General features: G+C 35.5%; 1 protein-coding gene across 19 annotated transcripts in view; it reads right to left on the bottom strand.

The window, feature by feature from the left end:
* ATRX (ATRX chromatin remodeler) overlaps positions 1-20,443 on the bottom strand; it is a 242,183-nt gene that overhangs the window by 18,369 nt on the left and 203,371 nt on the right. For all 19 annotated transcript variants that reach the window (XM_022580857.2, XM_022580851.2, XM_022580859.2 and 16 more), the window contains 2 exons: positions 19,465-19,642; positions 18,469-18,663 (listed from right to left, as the gene is read on the bottom strand). In XM_022580857.2, the coding sequence (XP_022436565.1) occupies positions 18,469-18,663; positions 19,465-19,642 (373 nt within the window). The remainder of the gene's footprint in view (positions 1-18,468; positions 18,664-19,464; positions 19,643-20,443) is intronic.

Raw genomic sequence — 20,443 nt, 5'->3', positions numbered from 1 at the left:
TGACAGGGTCTTGGTGCTCTGGAGGGGTGTCAGGCCTGTGCCTCTGAAGTGCAAGAGCCGAGTTCAGGACACTGGTCCACCAGAGACCTCCCGTCTCCACGTAATATGAAACAGCGAAAGCTCTCCCAGATATCTCCATCTCAACGCTAAGACCCAGCTTCACTCAAAAACTAACAAGTTACAGTGCTGGGCACCCTATGCCAAACAACTAGCAAGACAGGAACACAACCCCACCCATTAGCAGAGAGGCTGCCTAAAATCATAATAAGGTCACAGACACCACAAAATACACCACTGGATGTGGTCCCGCCCACCAGAAAGACAAGATCCAGCCACATCCACCAGAACATAGGCACTACTCCGATCCACCAGGAAGCCTACAGAACCCACTGAACCAACCTTAGCTACGGGGGGCAGACACCAAAAACAACGGGAACTATGAACTTGCAGCCTGTGAAAAGGAGACCCCAAACACAGTGAGTTAAGAAAAATGAGATAACAGAAACACACAGAAGATGAAGAAGCAAGGTAAAAACCCACCACACCAAACAAATGAAGAGGAAACAAGGAGTCTACCTGAAAAACAATTCAGAGTAATGGTAGTAAAGATGATCCAAACTCTTGGAAATAGAATGGAGAAAATACAAGAAATGTTTAACAAGGAACTAGAAGAACTAAAGAGCAAACAAACACTGATGAACAACACAATAAATGAAATTAAAAAACTCTAAAGGAATCAACAGCAGAATAACTGAGGCAGAAGAATGGATAAGTGACCTGGAAGATAAAACAGTGGAAATAACTACTGCAGAGCAGAATAAAGAATGAAAAGAATTGAGACAGTCTCAGAGACCTCTGGGACAATATTAAACACACCGGCATTCAAATTACAGGGGTCCCAGAAGAAGAAGAGAAAAAGAAAGTGACTGAGAAAATATTTCAAGAGATTATAGTTGAAAACTTCCCTAATAAGGGAAAAGAAATAGTCAATCAAGTCCAGGAAGTGCAGGCAGTCCCATACAGGATAAATCCAAGAAGAAACACGCCAAGACAGATATTAATCAAACTATCAAAGATTAAATACAAAGAAAAACATTAAAAGGAGCAAACGAAAAACAACAAATAACATACAAGGGAATGCCCATAAGGTTAACAGCTGATCTTTCAACAGAAACTCTGCAAGCCAGAAGGGAGTGGCAAGGCATATTTAAAATAATGAAAGGGAAAAATCTACAAGATTACTCTACCCAGCAAGGATCTCATTCAGACTCGACTGAGAAATTAAAACCTTTACAGACAAGCAAAAGCTAAGAGAGTACAGCACCACCAAAGCAGCTTTACAACAAATGCTAAAGGAACTTCTCTAGGCAGGAAACACAAGAGAAGGAAAAGACCTACAATAACAAACCCAAAACAATTAAGAAAATGGGAACAGGAACATACATATTGTTAAATAGTTTAAATGTAAATGGATTAAATGCTCCAACCAAAAGACACAGACTGGCTGAATGGATACAAAAAAAGACCTGTATATATGCTGTCTACAAGAGACCCACTTCAGACCTAGGGACACATAAAGACTGAAAGTGAGGGGATGGAAAAAGATATTCCATGCAAATGGAAATCAAAAGAAAGCTGGAGTAGCAACTCTCATATGAGACAAAATAGACTTTAAAATAAAGACTACTACAAAAGACAAAGAAGGACACTACATAACGATCAAGGGATCAATCCAAGAAGAAGATATAACAATTGTAAATATTTATGCACCCAACATCGGATCACCTCAATACATAAGGCAAATGCTAACAGCCATAAAAGGGGAAATCGACAGTAACACAACCATAGTAGGGGACTTTAGCACCCCACTTTCACCAATGGACAGATCATCCAAAATGAAAATAAACAAGGATAAAAAGCTTTAAATGATACATTAAACAAAATGGACTTAATATTTAGAGGATATTCCACCCAAAAACAAAAGAATACACTTTCTTCTCAAGTGCGCATGGAACATTCTCCAGGATATATCATATCTTGGGTCACAAATCAAGCCTTGGTAAATTTAAGAAAATTGAAATCGTATCAAGTATCTTTTTCAACCACAATGCTATGAGCCTAGATATCAATTACATGAAAAAATCTGTAAAAAATACAAACACATTCAGGCTAAACAATACACTACTTAATAACCAAGAGATCACTGAAGAAATCAAAGAGGAAATTAAAAAATACCTAGAAACAAATGACAATGAAAACACGACGACCCAACAGATATGGGATGCAGCAAAAGTTCTAAGAGGGAAATTTATAGCAATACAATCCTACCTCAATAAACAAGAAACAGCTCAAATAAACAACCTAAGCTTACACCTAAAGCAATTACAGAAAGAAGAACAAAAAAACCCCCAAAGTTAGCAGAAGGAAGGAAATTATAAAGTCAGATCACAAATAAACTAAAAATAAATGAAGGAAACAACAGCAAAGATCAATAAAACTAAAAGCTGGTTCTTTGAGAAGATAAACAAAATTGATAGACCATTAGACAGATTCATCAAGAAAAAAAGGGAGAAGACTCAAATCAATAGAATTAGAAATGAAAAAGGAGAAGTCACAACAGACGCTGCAGAAATAACAAAGGATCATGAAAGATTACTACAAGCAACTATATGTCAATAAAATGGACAACTGGGAAGAAATGGACAAATTCTTACAAAAGCACAACTTTCCAAGACTGAACTAGGAAGAAATAGAAAATATAAACAGACCAATCACAAGCACTGAAATTGAGACTGTGATTAAAAATCTTCCAACAAACAAAAGCCCAGGAACAGATGGCTTCACGGGTGAATTCTACCAAACGTTTAGAGCTAACACCTATCCTTCTCAAACTCTTCCAAAATATAGCAGAGGGAGGAGCAGTCCCAAACTCATTTGCAGAGGCCACCATCACCCTGATACCAAAACCAGACAAAGATGTCACAAAGAAAGAAAACTACAGGCCAATATCACTGATGAACATAGATACAAAAATCCTCAACAAAATACTAGCAAACAGAATCCAACAGCACATTAAAAGGATCATACACCATGATCAAGTGGGGTTTAACCCCTAAGTGCAAGGATTCTTCAATATACACAAATCAATCATTGTGATACACCATATTAACAAATTGAAGGATAAAAACCATATGATCATCTCAATAGATGCAGAAAAAGCTTTCAAAAATATTCAACACCCATTTATGATAAAAACTCTCCAGAAAGTTGGCACAGAGGGAACTTACCTCAACATAATAAAGGCCATATATGACAAACCCACAGCCAACATCGTCCTCAATGGTGAAAAACTGAAACATTTCCACTAAGATCAGGAACAAGACAAGGCTGCCCACTCTCACCACTATTATTCAACATAGTTCTGGAAGTTTTAGCCATGGCAATTAGAGAAGAAAAAGAAATAAAAGGAATCCTAATTGGAAAAGAAGAAGTAAAGCTGTCACTGTTTGCAGATGACATGATACTGTACATAGAAAAACCTAAAGACTCTACCAGAAAACTACTAGAGCTAATCAATGAATCTGGTAAAGTAGCAGGACACAAAATTAATGCACAAAAATCTCCTGCATTCCTATACACTAATGATGAAAAATCTGAAAGAGGAATTAAGGAAACACTCCCATATACCACTGCAATAAAAAGAATAAAAAACCTAGGAATAAATCTACCTAAGGAGAAAAAAGACCTGTATGCAGGAAACTATAAGACACTGATGAAAGAAATTAAAGATGATACAAATGGAGAGATATACCATGTTCTTGGACTGGAAGAACCAACGTTGTGAAAATGACTCTACTACCCAAAGCAGTCTACAGATTCAATGCAATCCCTATCAAACTACCAATGGCATTTTTCACAGAACTAGAACAAAATTTTCACAATTTGTATGGAAACACAAAAGACCACGAATAACCAAAGCAATCCTGAGAAAGAAAAACGGAGCTGGAGGAAACAGGCTCCCTGACTTCAGACTATACTAGAAAGCTACAGTAATCACGACAGCATGGTACTGGCACAAAAACAGAAATATACATCAATGGAACAGGATAGAAAGCCCAGAGATAAACCCACGCACCTATGGTCAACTAATCTATGAGAAAGGAGGCAAGGATATACAATGGAGAAAGACAGCCTCTTCAATAAGTGGTGCTGGGAAAACTGGACAGCTACATGGAAAAGAATGAAATTAGAACATTCCCCAACACCATACACAAAAATAAACTCAAAATGGATTAAATACCTAAATTTAATGCAAGACACTATAAAAGTCTTAGAGGTAAACATAGGCAGAACATTCTATAACATATATCACAGCAAGATCCTTTTTGAACCATCTCCTAGAGAAATGTAAACAAAACAAAAATAAACAAATGGGACGTTAAGAACTTAAAAGCTTTTGCACAGCAAAGGAAACCATAAACAAGACAAAAAGACAACCCACTGAATGGGAGAAAATATTTGCAAATGAAGCAACTGACAAACGACTAATCTCCAAAATTTACAAGCAGCTCATGCAGCTCAATACCAAAAAAACTAACCCAATCCAAAAATGGGCAGAAGACCAAAATAGACATTTCTCCAAAGAAGATTTACAGATTGCCAAAAAGCACATGAAAGGATGCTCAACATCGCTAATCATTAGAGAAATGCAAATCAAAACTACAATGAGGTATCACCTCACACCGGTCAGAATGGCCATCATCAAAAAGATCTACAAACAATAAATGCTGGAGAGGGTGTGGAGAAAAGGGAACCCTCTTGCACTGTTGGTGGGAATGTAAATTGATACAGCCACTATGGAGAATAGTATGAAGGTTCCTTAAAAAAACAAAATAGAACTACCATATGACCCAGCAATCCCACTATTGGGCATTATACCCTGATAAAACCATAATTCAAGAAGAGTCATGTACCACAATGTTCACTGCAGCAATATTTACAATATCCAGGAGATGGAAGCAACCTAGGTGTCCATCAACAGATGAATGGATAAAGAAGATGTGGCACATATATACAATGGAGTATTACTCAGCCATAAAATGAAACGAAATTGAGTTATTTGTAGTGAGGTGGATGGACCTAGAGACTGTCATACAGAGTGAAGTAAGTCAGAAAGAGAAAAATAAATACCCTGTGCTAACACATATATATGGAATCTTAAAAAAAATGGCTCTGAAGAACATAGGGGCAGGACAGGAATAAAGACACAGACATAAAGAATGGATTTGAGGACACAGGGAGGGGGAAGGGTAAGCTGGGATGAAGTGAGAAAGTGGCATGGACTTACATACACTACCAAATGTAAAATAGATAGCTAGTGGGAAGCAGCCACATGGCACAGGGTGATCAGCTCGGTGCTTTGTGACCACCTAAAAGGGTGGGATAGGGAGGGTTGGGAGGTAGACACAAGAGGGAGGAGATGCAGAAGGGAATAGATATGGGAACATATGTATAGCTGATTCACTTTGTTATAAAGCAGAAACTAACACACCATTGTAAAGCAGTTATACTCAAATAAAGATGTTAAAAATAAATAAAATAATGATAATAAAAAGGACATTTTTTTAAAAAAGCTAAACTGAATGCATAAATGCATGGTGACACTGTTCTAAGAACTTCAAATGAAATATCAAATTTGTCATAATAACTGTCTGAAGTACATACTATTTTTAACCCCCATGTTACTGATGAGATCTCTAAGATTGCGAATCAGAATGGGCTGCTGGTCCCCTCTCTGAAAATCAACCTGCAGAAAAACTACAGAAGGGAAAAGGAAACATGAAGTCCAGGAACTTACAGACACAGACATGTGTGTGCAATATCACTGGGGTGACACAACAGGCATCATATGCCATCTAAAGCACAGTTACGGGAAAAATAATTCAAATTAATAAGCATGATAGGTGTACTTAAGGAAATAAGGGAAGGCATTACCAATATGAAATTCAAATAAAAATTATCTTAAAAGTGTCAAAATGAAATATTTTGGATAAAAATAATCATTGAAATAAATAATGGATAGTATAAATAGCAGGAGAGGTACAGCTGAAGAATAACTTAGTGAGTTTGGAGATCAGACTGAGACACTTTCCCAGAAGACAGCAGTAAAGGATAAAGAAATAGGAAATGCAAAAGAAAAGCTAAAAGATATGGAAGCTAAAAGCAGATGGGCAGGCATTCAGTAATAATAGTCTCAGAAGGAGATGAAAATAAAAATGGAGAGGATGAGATTTTTGAGGAGTAATGGACACCAATTTCTCAGAACAACACATCAAGAAACTGAGGCACAGAAAAGTAAAATAACTTGATATGGTCAAGATTCAAACCCAGGTCATCTTGTCTGAGTGCTCTTGCCCTTAACCACCATGCTATACTGACTCAGGACTGAAGATCAATAAATTCAACATCAAAGATAATTAAGGAGGACTGGAATCAGCTTTGCCACTCTAGGATTTTGCGGTAACTAAAAGATGAAATCTATACTCTCCAGTATTACACACCTTGATAACATTGCAAATGCCTGTCCATAAACTCACAGCACTGATTAAAAAGGAAGTGTGAAGAAGTAAAGAAAAGGGAACCCTTGTGCACTGTTGGTGAAAATGTAAATTGGTGCAGCCACTATGGAGAACAGTATGGAGCTTCCTGAAAAAAATAAAAATAGAACTACCGTATGATCCAGCAATTCCACTCTTGGGTATTTATCCAAAGGAAACTAAAACACTGACTCAAAAAGATATCTGTGAGATTGGGATTGACATGTATACACTGATGTGTATAAAATGGATGACTAATAAGAACCTGCTGTATAAAAAAATAAACAAAATTCAAATATCCAAAAAGAAAAAGATATCTGCACCACTATGTTCAACGCAGCATTGCTTACAATAGCCAAGACATGGAAACAACCTACATGTCATCCATGGATGAATGGATAAAGAAAATGTGGTACATACAATGGAATATTACTGAGCCATAAAAAAGGAAATCCTGCCATTTGTAACATGGATGGATGGTGAGGGCTTATGCTAAGTGAAGTAAGTCATACTGAGAAAGACAAATATCATATGATCTCACTTATATGTGGAATATAAAAAAGCTGAAATTATAGAAACAGAGTAGAGTGATGGTTTACAGGAGCTGGTGTGTGTGTGAGAGATGGAGAGATATTTGTCAAAGGGTACAAATTTCCAATTATAAGATGAGTAAGTTCTGGTGATATAATGTACAGGGTGTTGGCTATAGTTAATACTGTATTGTATATTTGAAAGTTGCTAGAGAACAGATCTTAAAAGTTCTCATAAAAAAAAATTGTAACTATGTATGGTGATGGATGTTAACTCGACATTGTGGTGATCATTTTGCAACATACACATATATCAAATCATTATGTTGTACATCTGAAACTAACATAATGTTATATATCAATTATATCTGAATGGAAAAAAGTTGGATATAAAAAGAAGAAAGTGTCAAGTCCTAGCAAAGGAGACTGCCTCATTTTACTATTTTCCCAAGTTTATTCACATAACATATTAATGGCAGCATAGTAGAGCGTAGTAGTTAAAGAGCATGGGGTCTGGAATCATTGCACTAAGATCCAATGCAGGTGACACCACTTCTCTCTGTCATAATTTTATCACCTATAAAATAGAAATAAACTCTACTGGCTTTGTAAGGTGGCTATAAGGATTACATGATTCAGTGCTAATAAAGCCCTTAATACAGTACCTGGCTGCTGGGAAAACTGGACAGCTACATGTAAAAGAATGAAATTAGAACATTCTCTAACACCATGCACAGAAATAAACTCAAAATGGATTAAAGGCCTAAATGTAAGACTGCATACTATAAAACTCTTCGAGGAAAACATAGGCAGGATACTCTTTGACATACATCACAGCAATATCTTTTTGGATCCGTCTCCTAGAGCAATGAAAATAAGAACAAAAATAAACAAATGGGACCTAATTAAACTTAAAAACTTTTGCATAGCAAAGGAAACCATAAATAAAACAAAAGGACAACGTACGGAATGGGAGAAAATATTTGCAAATGAAGTGACTGACAAGGGATTAATCTCCAAAATATACAAACAGCTCATACAGCTCAATATCAAAAAACCAAACAATCCAATCAAAACCTGGGCAGAAGACCTAAATAGAAACTTCTCCAAAGAAGAGATACAAGTGGCCAAAAAGCACATGAAAAGATGCTCAACACTGCTAATTATCAGAGAAATGGAAATCAAAACTACAATGAGGTATCACCTCACACTGGTCAGAATGGCCATCATCGAAATGTCTACAAATAATAAATGCTGGAGAGGGTGGTGGAGAAAAAGGAAGCCTCCTACATTGTTGATGGGAATGTAAATTGGTATAACCACTATGAAGAACAAGATGGAGGTTCCTTAAAAAACTAAAAATAGAGCTACCACATGATCCTGCAGTCTCACTCCTAGGCATATATTCAGAGAAAACCATGGGCATATATCCAGAGAAAACTATAATTCAAAAAGATACATGCACCCCAATGTTCACTGCAGCACTATTTACAATAGCCAAGACACGGAAGCAACCTAAATATCCATCGACAGATGAATGGATAAAGAAGACGCGACACACACACACACACACACACACACACACACACACACACACTGGAATTATTACTCAGTCACAAAAAGGAATGAAATAATGCCATTTGCAGCAACATGGATGGACCTAGAGATTATCATACTAAGTTAACTAAGCCAGGCAGAGAAGGACAAATACCATATGATATCACTTATATGTGGAATCTAAAAAAAATAAAAAAATGATACAAATGAACTTATTTACAAAACAGAAAGAAACTCATGGACTTAGAAAACAAACTTATGGTTACCAAAGGGGAAATGGCGGGGGAGGGATAATTTATGACGTTGGGATTAACATATACACACAACTATATATAAAATAGATAACCAACAAGGACCTACTGTATATCACAGGGAACTATACTCAATATTTTATAATAACCTATAAGGGAAAAGAATCTGAAAAGGAATATATAAGACTTATGGAAAAACTCGAAGGAACATTTTTGCCAACCCAAATATTTACATATATCTGAATCACTGTTCTGTACACCTGAAACTAACACAATATTGTAAATCAACTATACTTCAATAAAAGTAAATAAAATCTCCGAAATGCACTCAATACACACATTTCAGAACCACATGCCTGTTTTTCTTCTCATAGCATTGGTTTAACTGTCACACTCTATATTTTATGTATTTACCTTGTTTATCGTCTGTCTCTCCCCACCCCCACTGCAATGGAAGCTTCACAAGAGCAGGGATTTTTGTCTGCTTTATACATTGCTATAGCCCCAGGATCTTGAACAGTGACTGGCACACAGCAGGTACAGAATACATTTTTGTGAAGTGAATGAAAGTTGGTTTCCTCCCTCCCTCCCTCCTCTTCCTCTTATCCTATGAATAGAGGGTTTGAACTCTGTTTTCACTCCCTTCTTTTTTCATAATTTCCAAGAGCTAGGAATAACTTTCTGGATCTTTAAGACAGATTAAATGTCACACACACTCACCTTCTGCCTAATTCCTTAAAACTCCAACCCAGGTCCAGGCATAAAATAGTTACCAGCTTGCTTCACATCCTTGTTTGGAATTAAGGAAACAAATTAATTTGTTCTCACTTTCAACTAAATTAAGGGCAGAAGTCACAGGTTCAGAAACACTGCCTCTGATTTGGTAGCATGAGAACTTTTTCCTTAGTGGGTAGGAGGGGAAGGAATGCCTTTTAAAAATGCCAGCAGTCAGATAAAAATACCTTTGTCTTTGGTGAGTTAGGTAAAAATTGTGTTCAATCTATGTCCAAAATTTCCATGTTTAATTGACTTTGGAAGCAATAATAAAAGTCAAATTTTTATCAAAAAAATACAGTACCTAGCATAAAAAGCACTCAAACATTAGCTACTGTTCATTATTCTTCTTAATTCAAAGATTTAGCTGATAATAATTAGAAAGACGAATCATACTCCTATATACCTTGTACTCACAGCAGTGGTAGAGCTTGTTAAAAATACAGATTCCTAGGTCCCACATCAAGAAATTGATTCAGTAGGTCTTGGATGAAGCCAGGAATCTGCATTTTTTATCAAGCTGTCAGGCAAATATTAATGCAGGTTAGTCCAAGGCATGTCAACCATTGTCTTAGTTTGCAATTTTAGGACAAAAATTTATTTGTTCATTGTCACTTTTATTGACTATTTGCTATGTGCTAGGTATTATACCAGGAGCTGGGGATACAGTGATGAAGATATACTAATACAATCCCTGCCCGCATAGGCTAGTAAGAAGCATATAACCTAGAGAGAACAGATACATCTTTGGATATGTATATAAAACCAAAAAGTTTCTACTACTTAATTCATTTATTCAATGAGCATTTACTAAATATAAACCTGGTATTTTCAATTTCAGAATTTCCATGATCCATAGTAGTAGCTATTTCTAGTGCTTCAAAAGGAGACACATTTCCTTAAGTCTATCCCCAATTGCCTCCACTCCCCCAACCCCTCTCCACCCCTGCAATGGAATCTCACATTCCACCCCCAACTCTGCCAGCAAGACAATTCATTTGTGTTGATGTTTCCATTAGCAGTGATTTGTAAAACAGCTTGCCTGAGTTAGGGAGGTTGCCATTTAGGGCCATCATTGGTACCAAGACCTCTTTAACCCAAATGTTCTCCCTAAAATACTTGTTGACTTTGGCTCCTTAGTTTTTCCTGTGTTATAAGGTGATACAATCAAAGTTAAGACACAAAACAGCACTGTTAAAAATCATGTCAGTCTATTAACATGTATTTATTTTGTAGTTTGAGAAAGCATACTAGAAGCAACCCTTCAGTTTTAAAAATTACTACACTGGTATCACAGCTGGCTGTGAGGCAGACAATTCCTTTAAAGTTTTATGTATTATTTAAGGGGGAAAATCCTTGAATGTTAGAAAAAGTAACAGTTTGTAGTCAAATGCATGCTAATATCACTGGAAGTGATTATCAATGTCTAGTAATTAAATATTATCATATTCCCTCTTCTTGATTATAATTGATCTCTAAGGGAGTTAAAGCCTCAAATACCTATCTCTTCTGCAGCCTAGCTGGGATTATTGCCTCTGGCCTCTAAATGATTTTAGTCTTCTACTGATCTGTCATATGTCAAGCTAAACCTTCTAAGGATCAGGACCTCATATGACTCCTCTGAAATTCCACAAATTTAAGTCTATACTGGTTTCAGAGAAATGAACCAAGTATAATGGCAATATTAATGACGATTATGGAAACAAAAATAGCAGCTAACATTTGAGTACTTACTATGTGCTAGGCAGTGTGCTCTACATGGATTATCTCTTCTGTGAGGTAGGTACTACTGTTTTCTTATCTTCTTAAGGGAAGTGGGGCTTGGAAAGCTTATGTGGCTTGTCTAAAATTACACCCAAAAAAGGGTGATTGGCAGGTTACTTGCAAAAGGGACAGGGCTTAAACCATTTGCTCATTTTACTGGGCATCAACCATCCCAGCAAATACTGAATAGGAGACTTTTACAACCTACAAAGAAATGGTAGAATTAAAACAATTTTTCTAGAGTTTAGCATGATTTCTGGTGGTCTGTTCTTATTCAGGTGAATAATAATCATTTTTATGCCAGTGAATACAAATATAGAAACAATACTAAAACTTGTAGTAAATAATAAACGTACTAAACTTGTGATAAAAGAGGCAGAGAAGTAGGAGATAATGACATCAAACCTCATATATGCTTCAATTATGAGCATAGCTCCTTAGAGGTACATGTCAGCAAAAATTGGGTTCATGTGCCACCATGTGGTTAATATGCTATAGGTTATTAATACTCACCCTACAATTAAATGGGTCCTTTCGAACCTTTATTCTTAAAGGTAAATGCATGCAACTTCCTGAAATAGGTTGATTAGCTATTTTATACTTCACATCAAATTATTTTAATGGAGTATATTTCTCTCTAATGTTAAGAATGACAAAGGTAAAACCTTATACTACCATCTGCTGGCTAATAAAACTGCACAATAACACCTCTGTTCAGTAAACTATGCTATGAGGTATTAAAACTTGAATGAAGGATTAAAGACAAAGGGACAAAATTGTACACAACATCAGGGTAGAGGAAGTAAAGCCTCACTTTAGGTACTTTAAATCCCCATTTTTGTTTTCCCTATAATTATCAACATGCAGTCCATATTTAAAAAGACATAGGTAGTAAATGCTGGAAAAGGGAAGTGCAAAAAAAATTTCTATGCCAATTTTACTGACTTTTGTTTTCTTACTAAAGGGTACAGAACTTAGGCTGTATACCCACTGAAGCATATTATGAAACATGACCTTGACCAAGATTTTTATCTCTGATATCTATATAATTCATAAGTTTATTACCAGAAGAGGTACTTTCCCCTAACATAATTTACATAAACGTTAACAGAGGTCAGATATTACTTTAATATTAAAAAAACAAACAGTTAAGAATCAGTCACCAAATCTTTATCACTAGAAACTTGTGTTAAAGTATTTATCAGTTTAGGTCATGTTGAAGTTTCAAAATGTCTGAGGAACATTATTACCCTGAACAACTGAAGAAATGCATAGACATTTGGTAGCCATGATACAGGAGACCCTAAAATCAATATATTTTAAAATACGGTTCCACAGAACTACAAGACCATTATATTTCAAAAAGGAAAAAGCAACAACACCAACAACAGCAAGAAACCAATGAGGGGATATAACAATATAATTCATGGGGTGTAGTGATGAATAGAGCTAAGATAGCTGATTGAATATAGAACTGAAGACATGAATTAAAGCTCCAATTCTCTTCCTTTTACATACCTGATTCATTTCAATTTTACTGCTTGCAAAAGTAAGTCAAATTCTAACACCGATTTTCAATGATATATGGATCAATATGGAACAATAAAAAATACAGTTAAATATCACTATAAAGGTGACTAAAAAGGCCATATAAAAGTGTTAATACTGCTTTATTCACTATAGATGAAAGAAAAGGAGCAAATACAGTTCTTGCCTTTAAAGAACTTCAGAGATAAAAAGTCAAGTGGTTAATAAACTGAGATAGTAAATCTAATTAGAAAGTGAAGAAGTAAAAGAAAGTAAACAAGAACAGAAATACAGAAGAGGAGTTATATAATAATGACTTTAAGAGGAAGTGATGAGGCAGAAAGAGATAATAATCACATATCAAGTAAGTTGAAAATGAATACTTTTTCAAAGGACAAAGAAAAGTTAACTCAAAAAGGCATGCAACTTAATCATTATTTAGATAATAGCAAGTTAAGGGGGAAGTGAAAATGTACCATTTTTAGCAGTCTTTCATCTTAAAAAATATGTATAAAAGGGCAGGTGTTTGCAATTGTACTATAACATAGTAGGAACCAACTTTGAAATGTCTTTAAATAAGAGCAGGTTCAAACACCAAGAAATCCTTCACTGCAAATATAAAAAACATCTACTTGTACCCATTTCAGAGAGAACTAATTTTCAAAATCCCATTAAAGGAAATGAAAATCAAATAGTATTGGGCAAAGTTAAATGAAATTCTAAATACAAGCCCAGGGAACAAAATTAACATTTATTGAGTACCTACATCATGCCTGGTACTTCTCTATCCCCATTGCTACCACCTTACTCCAGGCCTGCATTACCTCTCTCATGCGGATCATTTTAATAGCATACTAACAAGTATCTTATCCATTTTCTTTTCTCCAATCCATCCTGCACACTGACATCCAAAGTGATTTTTCTAAAATGAAAATTTGATGTTGGTCTTTTGTTTAAAATCATTAAATAGATCCCACAGCCTGTAACACAATGTCCAAGCTCTCTAACTTCTACGATCTGATTCCCATCAACCTTTCTAGTCTTTCTCTCGCCTCTTCCCATGCCCACCCTTATACTCTACACCCCTATCTCCTTACACGCCATTATTTATTTTTAACTACCTGAGGTTCCTAAAACTTGCAATGCTGTTTTATGCACATGTTTCTTTTTTTCTGCTCCTCCCCTTGAAGGGCCTTCATCTTTTGCCCTCATAGCGATGCATAGAGCTACCATGTCTATTTTCAACATTAGTTCAAGTCCCCTAACGTCAGCTCCCCATCCCCAACTTTTCCAAGAAAGAACTGAATATTCCTTCCTGTACAGGGTGCCTATACAGATTTCTATTACAGGACCCATAATTTTTATTGTTACGGTATGTTTATTTAGACTGTAGGCTCCTTGTGAGCAGGAACCTAGTCTTATTTACCAAAGTATCCTTACTAACCAGCACAATAATTGGCACATCACAGGTACCTACAAAGTTTTTAACCAATTAATAAATAACTAAGCTTCATTACTTAGGTTAAAGGTTTTTCACTGCCTACCAAAAGGTATAGTCTATCATCAGTGATTGAGTTCCATCATTTATTTCCTTGAAATGTCTGTTTCACTCCACAATCATCACCTTATTATATGTCCTCATCCTGCATTTTAATGCCACACTAATTTTCCAAAAGCCCACATTCATCATAAAAGAGCCCCATTCATGAACTTACAGTGAATACTATTTTACATCCAAATGTCTCCATTTACCTTTAATGTCTCTCCAAAAGCTGGTCCTACCTTTACCTATCCAATTTCAACTCGTCATCTGGCCAATTTCTTCATCATACCTTGAGTCTGGTACATAAATTCTTACCCTTTCCTTTCACCCAAACTGTTTCATTCTATATTCACACCTTATTCTTACCTAATCCAATCAAATACTAACCATCACTTATGGGCCAGTCTGATTTTTTTCCATTAAAACTGTACCTGAATGCACCCCCTCCATTTTTTAACCATATGCTATAGCGAATACATTCAGTACCAGTCACATCAGCACTTCATTCTTTTGTTTTTAAGAATGTTACTTTTTTCTCTCCAAGTGGAGAGAAAAATTTACTCCTTCAGGTAAATCTCATATACATCCTATTGTATTTCCTTTTAGATCCCTAACAATTCTTAGTTACTATGATAGTAAGCCATCATTATATGGTGTACAGTGTTTTAAAACTTTTTAAAAGCTTTTTTAAAACTAAAAAAGTCCTCTTTTTAAATAAAATATTATGTTGCAGCCCAATACATAAAATTGATAAAAGGAGAGGGACTCTGATCGAAATGGGATGCAGAGCTTGGAGTGCTGCCCATCTGGCCTTCCCCAACTTGCTTAGCCACATGGTAGCCCTGGAGCACCTCTGAAAATCTCCTGAGGATCTTTGGAATACAATTTGAAAACTACTGTGTTCAAGTTCTAGCTCTAACACTTATTGGCCATGTACCCTTGGGTAATCACAAACTCTCTAAGTTTCAATTTCCTGAGATAATGAGTATACGTGAGAAAGGCCTTTGTAAACTTTAAAGCTTTCTATAAATTTGAGGAATTTACAACTTCACAAGCCGTGAGCTAAACTGGTTATATTATACAATCTTAACAATAGTTACATCACCCAATGGTACCGACTGTGAAAGCATTCTATATTTTAAAATCCACCTTTATTTAAAATAAAATAAAGCATTCTAAATATCATCAAATTCTGGGAATCCCAAGTCCTCTGCCTTGTTTCTTGTACTTAGAATTAACTTTCTAATCTCCATTTGGGGGCAATAACGTATAATGATTAAGAGGACATGCTTTTGAGTTGGGCAGACTTGGTTTGAAAGCCAGCTTTACCACTAATTAGGTGTGTAAACTTGGATAAGTTACATAAACCTCCCCAAGCCTTAATTTCCTCATCTCAAAAATGAGAATAGCACTAACAGCTTTTCAGTTGCTGCTAGATTAAGGAAAATAACCTGAACTAATTATTTAGCACAGAGTATGAAACCCAGTAAGAAATCAGTAAGTTAACTATTATTTTCCTCTTGGGAAGAGGCGTGGGAGAGTTGAAGCACTTTGCATTAAAGTAGCATTCAATATTCCTTTTCTTTTTTTTCATGGGCAAAGGGTCATAGCACCAAAAACAAAATACAGTAAGTAAAGTCTATAAATGAAAAAACATGACACCTTTGACAACTCAGAGTGCCAAGTTATAAAACAGATGGTTTCTTTCCAGATACCCTGTAACAATTAAATAGCATTTCTTTACTGCTGGATTTTTTAAATCTTCTTTAAAGCTTAGGCAATGTCTTGTTCTTCTTAATACACCTTCACAATACACCTCAAAGTCAGCAAACAATCAGTAAATGTTTATTAAATTAAACAGATTTCCTACAATCAGACATTTACCATATAACAAATAACTTCAAAGCAACTATCTTTTTTTTTTTTTTTTTTTTGCAGTACGCGGGCCTCTCACTATTGTGGCTTCTCCCATTGTGGAGCACAGGCTCTGGACGCACAGGCTCAGCGGCTATGGCTCACGGGCCCAGCCACTCCGCAGCATGTGGGATCTTCCCGGACCGGGGCATGAACCCGTGTCCCCTGCATTGGCAGGTGGACTCTCAACCACTGCGCCACCAGGGAAGCCCAGCAATTATCTCTATTCAACTTGGAATGGTAGCTTCCTATGAGAAATATTACTAATCATGGGCTATTTCTCATGAAAATTGAAGTTTAAAGTTAAGTTTAATTTTAGGAAAGAGGCTAATTAAATATAAAATCAGTCTCAATTTGAAAAAGGAAACTTCACTATCTTTAAAATTATAAACATAAATGTGTGCAAGTCTTTAAAGAATACTCTTTGCCATACAAAATTAAGTACCTGATAGGAAAGGTGTTAGGGATATAAGAGTTAAATAAAACAAGGCAAGTATACACTACGAAGTTTTTTTTTTAAAGTAGAGATATATGTACCAATATGGAAAGATGTTCAAGAAACATCTAGGTGAAAAGAGCAAGTTGTAAAAGAGTATGTATGGTATGAGCCCATTTGTGTTTGTCTGCTTTTAAAGATACACAAACAAATCTGTTTGTGCACAGAAAATTTTCTGAAGACTATTCAAGACCCCTACTCACATTCTATAATAATATAATTAAGAAAGGAAGCCAAATCACTATCAATTTAGTATTTCGTAACATGGAAAGTGAAATGACTCTTCTTTAAAAAGTATTATAAAAACGATAGATTTTAACCTTCATGTGGCCCTAAGCCATTATCAAAGAGATTTGATAGAGACTGTCACAAAACCTCTTTCCTAAATGCTCTATCAGTAAACTTTAAATGGAAGAAAAGTTCATTGATTACAAAAACAAAATATTTGCTTATATAGACAAAGGATGTTTAAAAAATTTTCCCAAATGCTAAATATTCATGTTACTTTAATTGACTTATATACATTGAAAAATAATTAGAGAAATCACTGATTTATATTAATGTTAGAAATATATTTATTTATATTACCTTTTGTTTTAATTAAATGTTCCAACCATATGAAGAACTAAGATACTGTTGAATTTTCTTTACAAATGACTGAAGTTTGGTAAAGTGACACTGTAACCCAGTAGTTGCTTTCCCAATTCTCTTAACAGCTACATGGAACATTAAGTGCTTAAATTTGAAACCAAGACAACAGGAACAGCACCTCCCCCAATAATCTCCCCCCAAAATTACATTTTAGATAATCAGAATAGGTTTAAATATATAAACTCTTTATTTAGATCAGAGAACATACAGTTTTCTCGCATGTTCAGTAGGGTCAAAATGGTATCTACCATATTAAATTTCTTTATTAATATTAAATACTGTTTTCTTATCCAAGAACAATGGACCAGAAGACAGATGTCGATACTATTCCTGTCTCTGCCACTTATTAGGTAAAAACTGGGCAAGTCATCGAATGCCTCTGACCCTAAGTTTCCCCATCTATAAAATGAGAGGACTTTCACACTTGGAAATGTGAAAGTCCTACTTACTTTATGACAGTGAAAAATATCAAGTAGGAGACACTTTTATTTGCTGATTCTTAATTGCTATATGATAACAAAAAATGTTAAGGAAGAGACAATTAAATCTCATATATAATTATTAAAATTATGTATGCCCTCTACTGGAGATTATTAAAAGAGAACCATACTATTTCCTTTAAGGTTTCTACCCAGAAACCCTTTTCTGCAGGGCTGAATTTTTTATTTGGCATAAAATATGTGTTTCAGATTACACTATCTTTTGTGGTGTTATGTGGAGAATTGACCTCTCATTTAAATACAGTTTTATTCTCTGTGAAAAATTCTGAAATATAGCCTTAGATGAATAACTTTCATAGTAGGAATAAAATTTCCTTGGTCCACGTTAGTTTCTTTTTTTAAGCTAACAATTTAAAGATGTTTACCTTTGGCAGCATGGGAGTATCCCTTTTCTTCTTCTTTTCTGAATTAGGGTCATCTAACAAGTCTGGCTCAAAGGTATAAAGTTCAGTAAGCTCATTCATGGTAAAATGACGTTCAACTTGCTGTTGATCAACAACTCGAAAAGACAGTGACTGCTTAGTTACTTGCCGATCATAAATCTTATCTTCCATGGTTCCCTTTGCAAAAAAGAATGAACAATATGCAAATAAATAAATTTTGTAAACATGAAACTTAATCACGAAGAAATATAGGTTATTGGTTACTACAAAACAGCAGAACTTCATAGTGATATACTGCCATGAAGTAAATTTTATGTACAATGCTGTTTAATTCATGAGAGATTTTTATGTTCAAAGTAGTTTACATTGGCAAAAAAGAAAAATTCTAAATTTTTCACCAATATGCATTCATTTGTTGCTTTAAATAATTCTGTACTTGGTGGAAGCAGGAGAGCAGTCAGATACCAAGGTAAACAGAATAAAAGAGTACATGAAATAAGATTTTAGGAGGTTACTGATGTAAGAATGCAAGAGAACAGTTTAATTCCTTTCCAATGGAATACAATAAGCTCTCAACAATCACTATAAACTGTCTTTATGTAATTTAAGTCTTACTTTCCATAACTTCAGGACAAAAAATTAATAACTAAAATGCCAATATATTATATATTCTATATGGCATTCATATAGAAATATGAAATATGATCAGTTCCACCCAATCTTTCAATATTAAAAAGAGAATGTAGGGCTTCCCTGGTGGCACAGTGGTTGAGAGTCCACCTGCCGATAGAGGGGACAAGGGTTCGTGCCCCGGTCCGGAAGGATCCCACATGCCGTGAAGCGGCTGGGCCTGTGAGCCATGGCCACTGAGCCTCCGCGTCCGGAGCCTGTGCTCCACAACGGGAGAGGCCACAACAGTGAGAGGCCCGTGTACCGCAAAAAAAAAAAAAAGAGAGAGAATGTAAATGATAAACCTACCTGAGCTAAGAACCTATATACATACACAGGTTTAGTTTGTCCAAAGCGATAAACTCTGAATATACTCTGGATGTCATAAGACGGATTCCAAGAAGCATCAAATATAATCACTCGATTAGCAGCTACCAGATTAATTCCAAGAGATCCTGCTTTGGTTGAAATGATAAACAAGCGCCCTCTGAAAATGAAAATACAAAATAAATGTTTAGTAATGAGTGCTACACATATATCTTATTTATGATATGACTTCTTTATTCTAAGGCAGTTTTATGAACAATCAAGAGTTCAGAGAATTCATTACTCACTCACTGAAAAAAAGACATGTCTAAGGAGTCGGGTTGATGATTTACATGCACAAGAAGAATCTTACTGCAGTAAAACGAAACAGTCTATTTAGGAATAAAGATAAATATGGAAACCACATGTTTAAAATGTATTCAACATATTTATAGATTTCTCAGTAAATGTAGAAAATTTACGTACAACTCAAAAAAATATATTCAGTTCACTACTGTTATGAGCACTAACTGCATCAAAATGAAGGGCACTGCCCAAGGAGCTGAGTGTAGTAGCGGAGACTGATATGCAATTACAATATAATGTAACAAATGTAAGAAGAGAAGTTAGATAGATGCTAGGTACTGAGGTAAGAAAAATATGATCAAGTAGACAGAGGGCACCAGGAAGAATGTATTCAAGGAAAAAAAAAACTGATAGATAACCTGCTACGTTGGAACACAAGAATTTATATTTCTCGTTTTTCTAACATCTTTATTGGAATATAATAGCTTTACAAAGTTGTGTTAGTTGGTGCTGTGTAACAAAGTGAATCAGCTAAATGTACACATATATCTCCATATCCCCTCCCTCTTGCGTCTCCCTCCCACCCTCCCTATCCCACTCCTCTAGGTGGTCACAAAGCACCAAGGTGATCTCCTGGTGCTATACGGCTGCTTCCCACTAGCTATCTATTTTACAT

The sequence above is a fragment of the Delphinapterus leucas genome, chromosome X, assembly GCF_059928025.1.
Source record: "Delphinapterus leucas isolate spDelLeu-1000000601 "Yukka" chromosome X, BTC_Dleu_Yukka2, whole genome shotgun sequence".
Lineage (NCBI taxonomy): Eukaryota > Metazoa > Chordata > Mammalia > Artiodactyla > Monodontidae > Delphinapterus > Delphinapterus leucas.
This window is presented reverse-complemented; position numbering and strand designations above follow the sequence as displayed.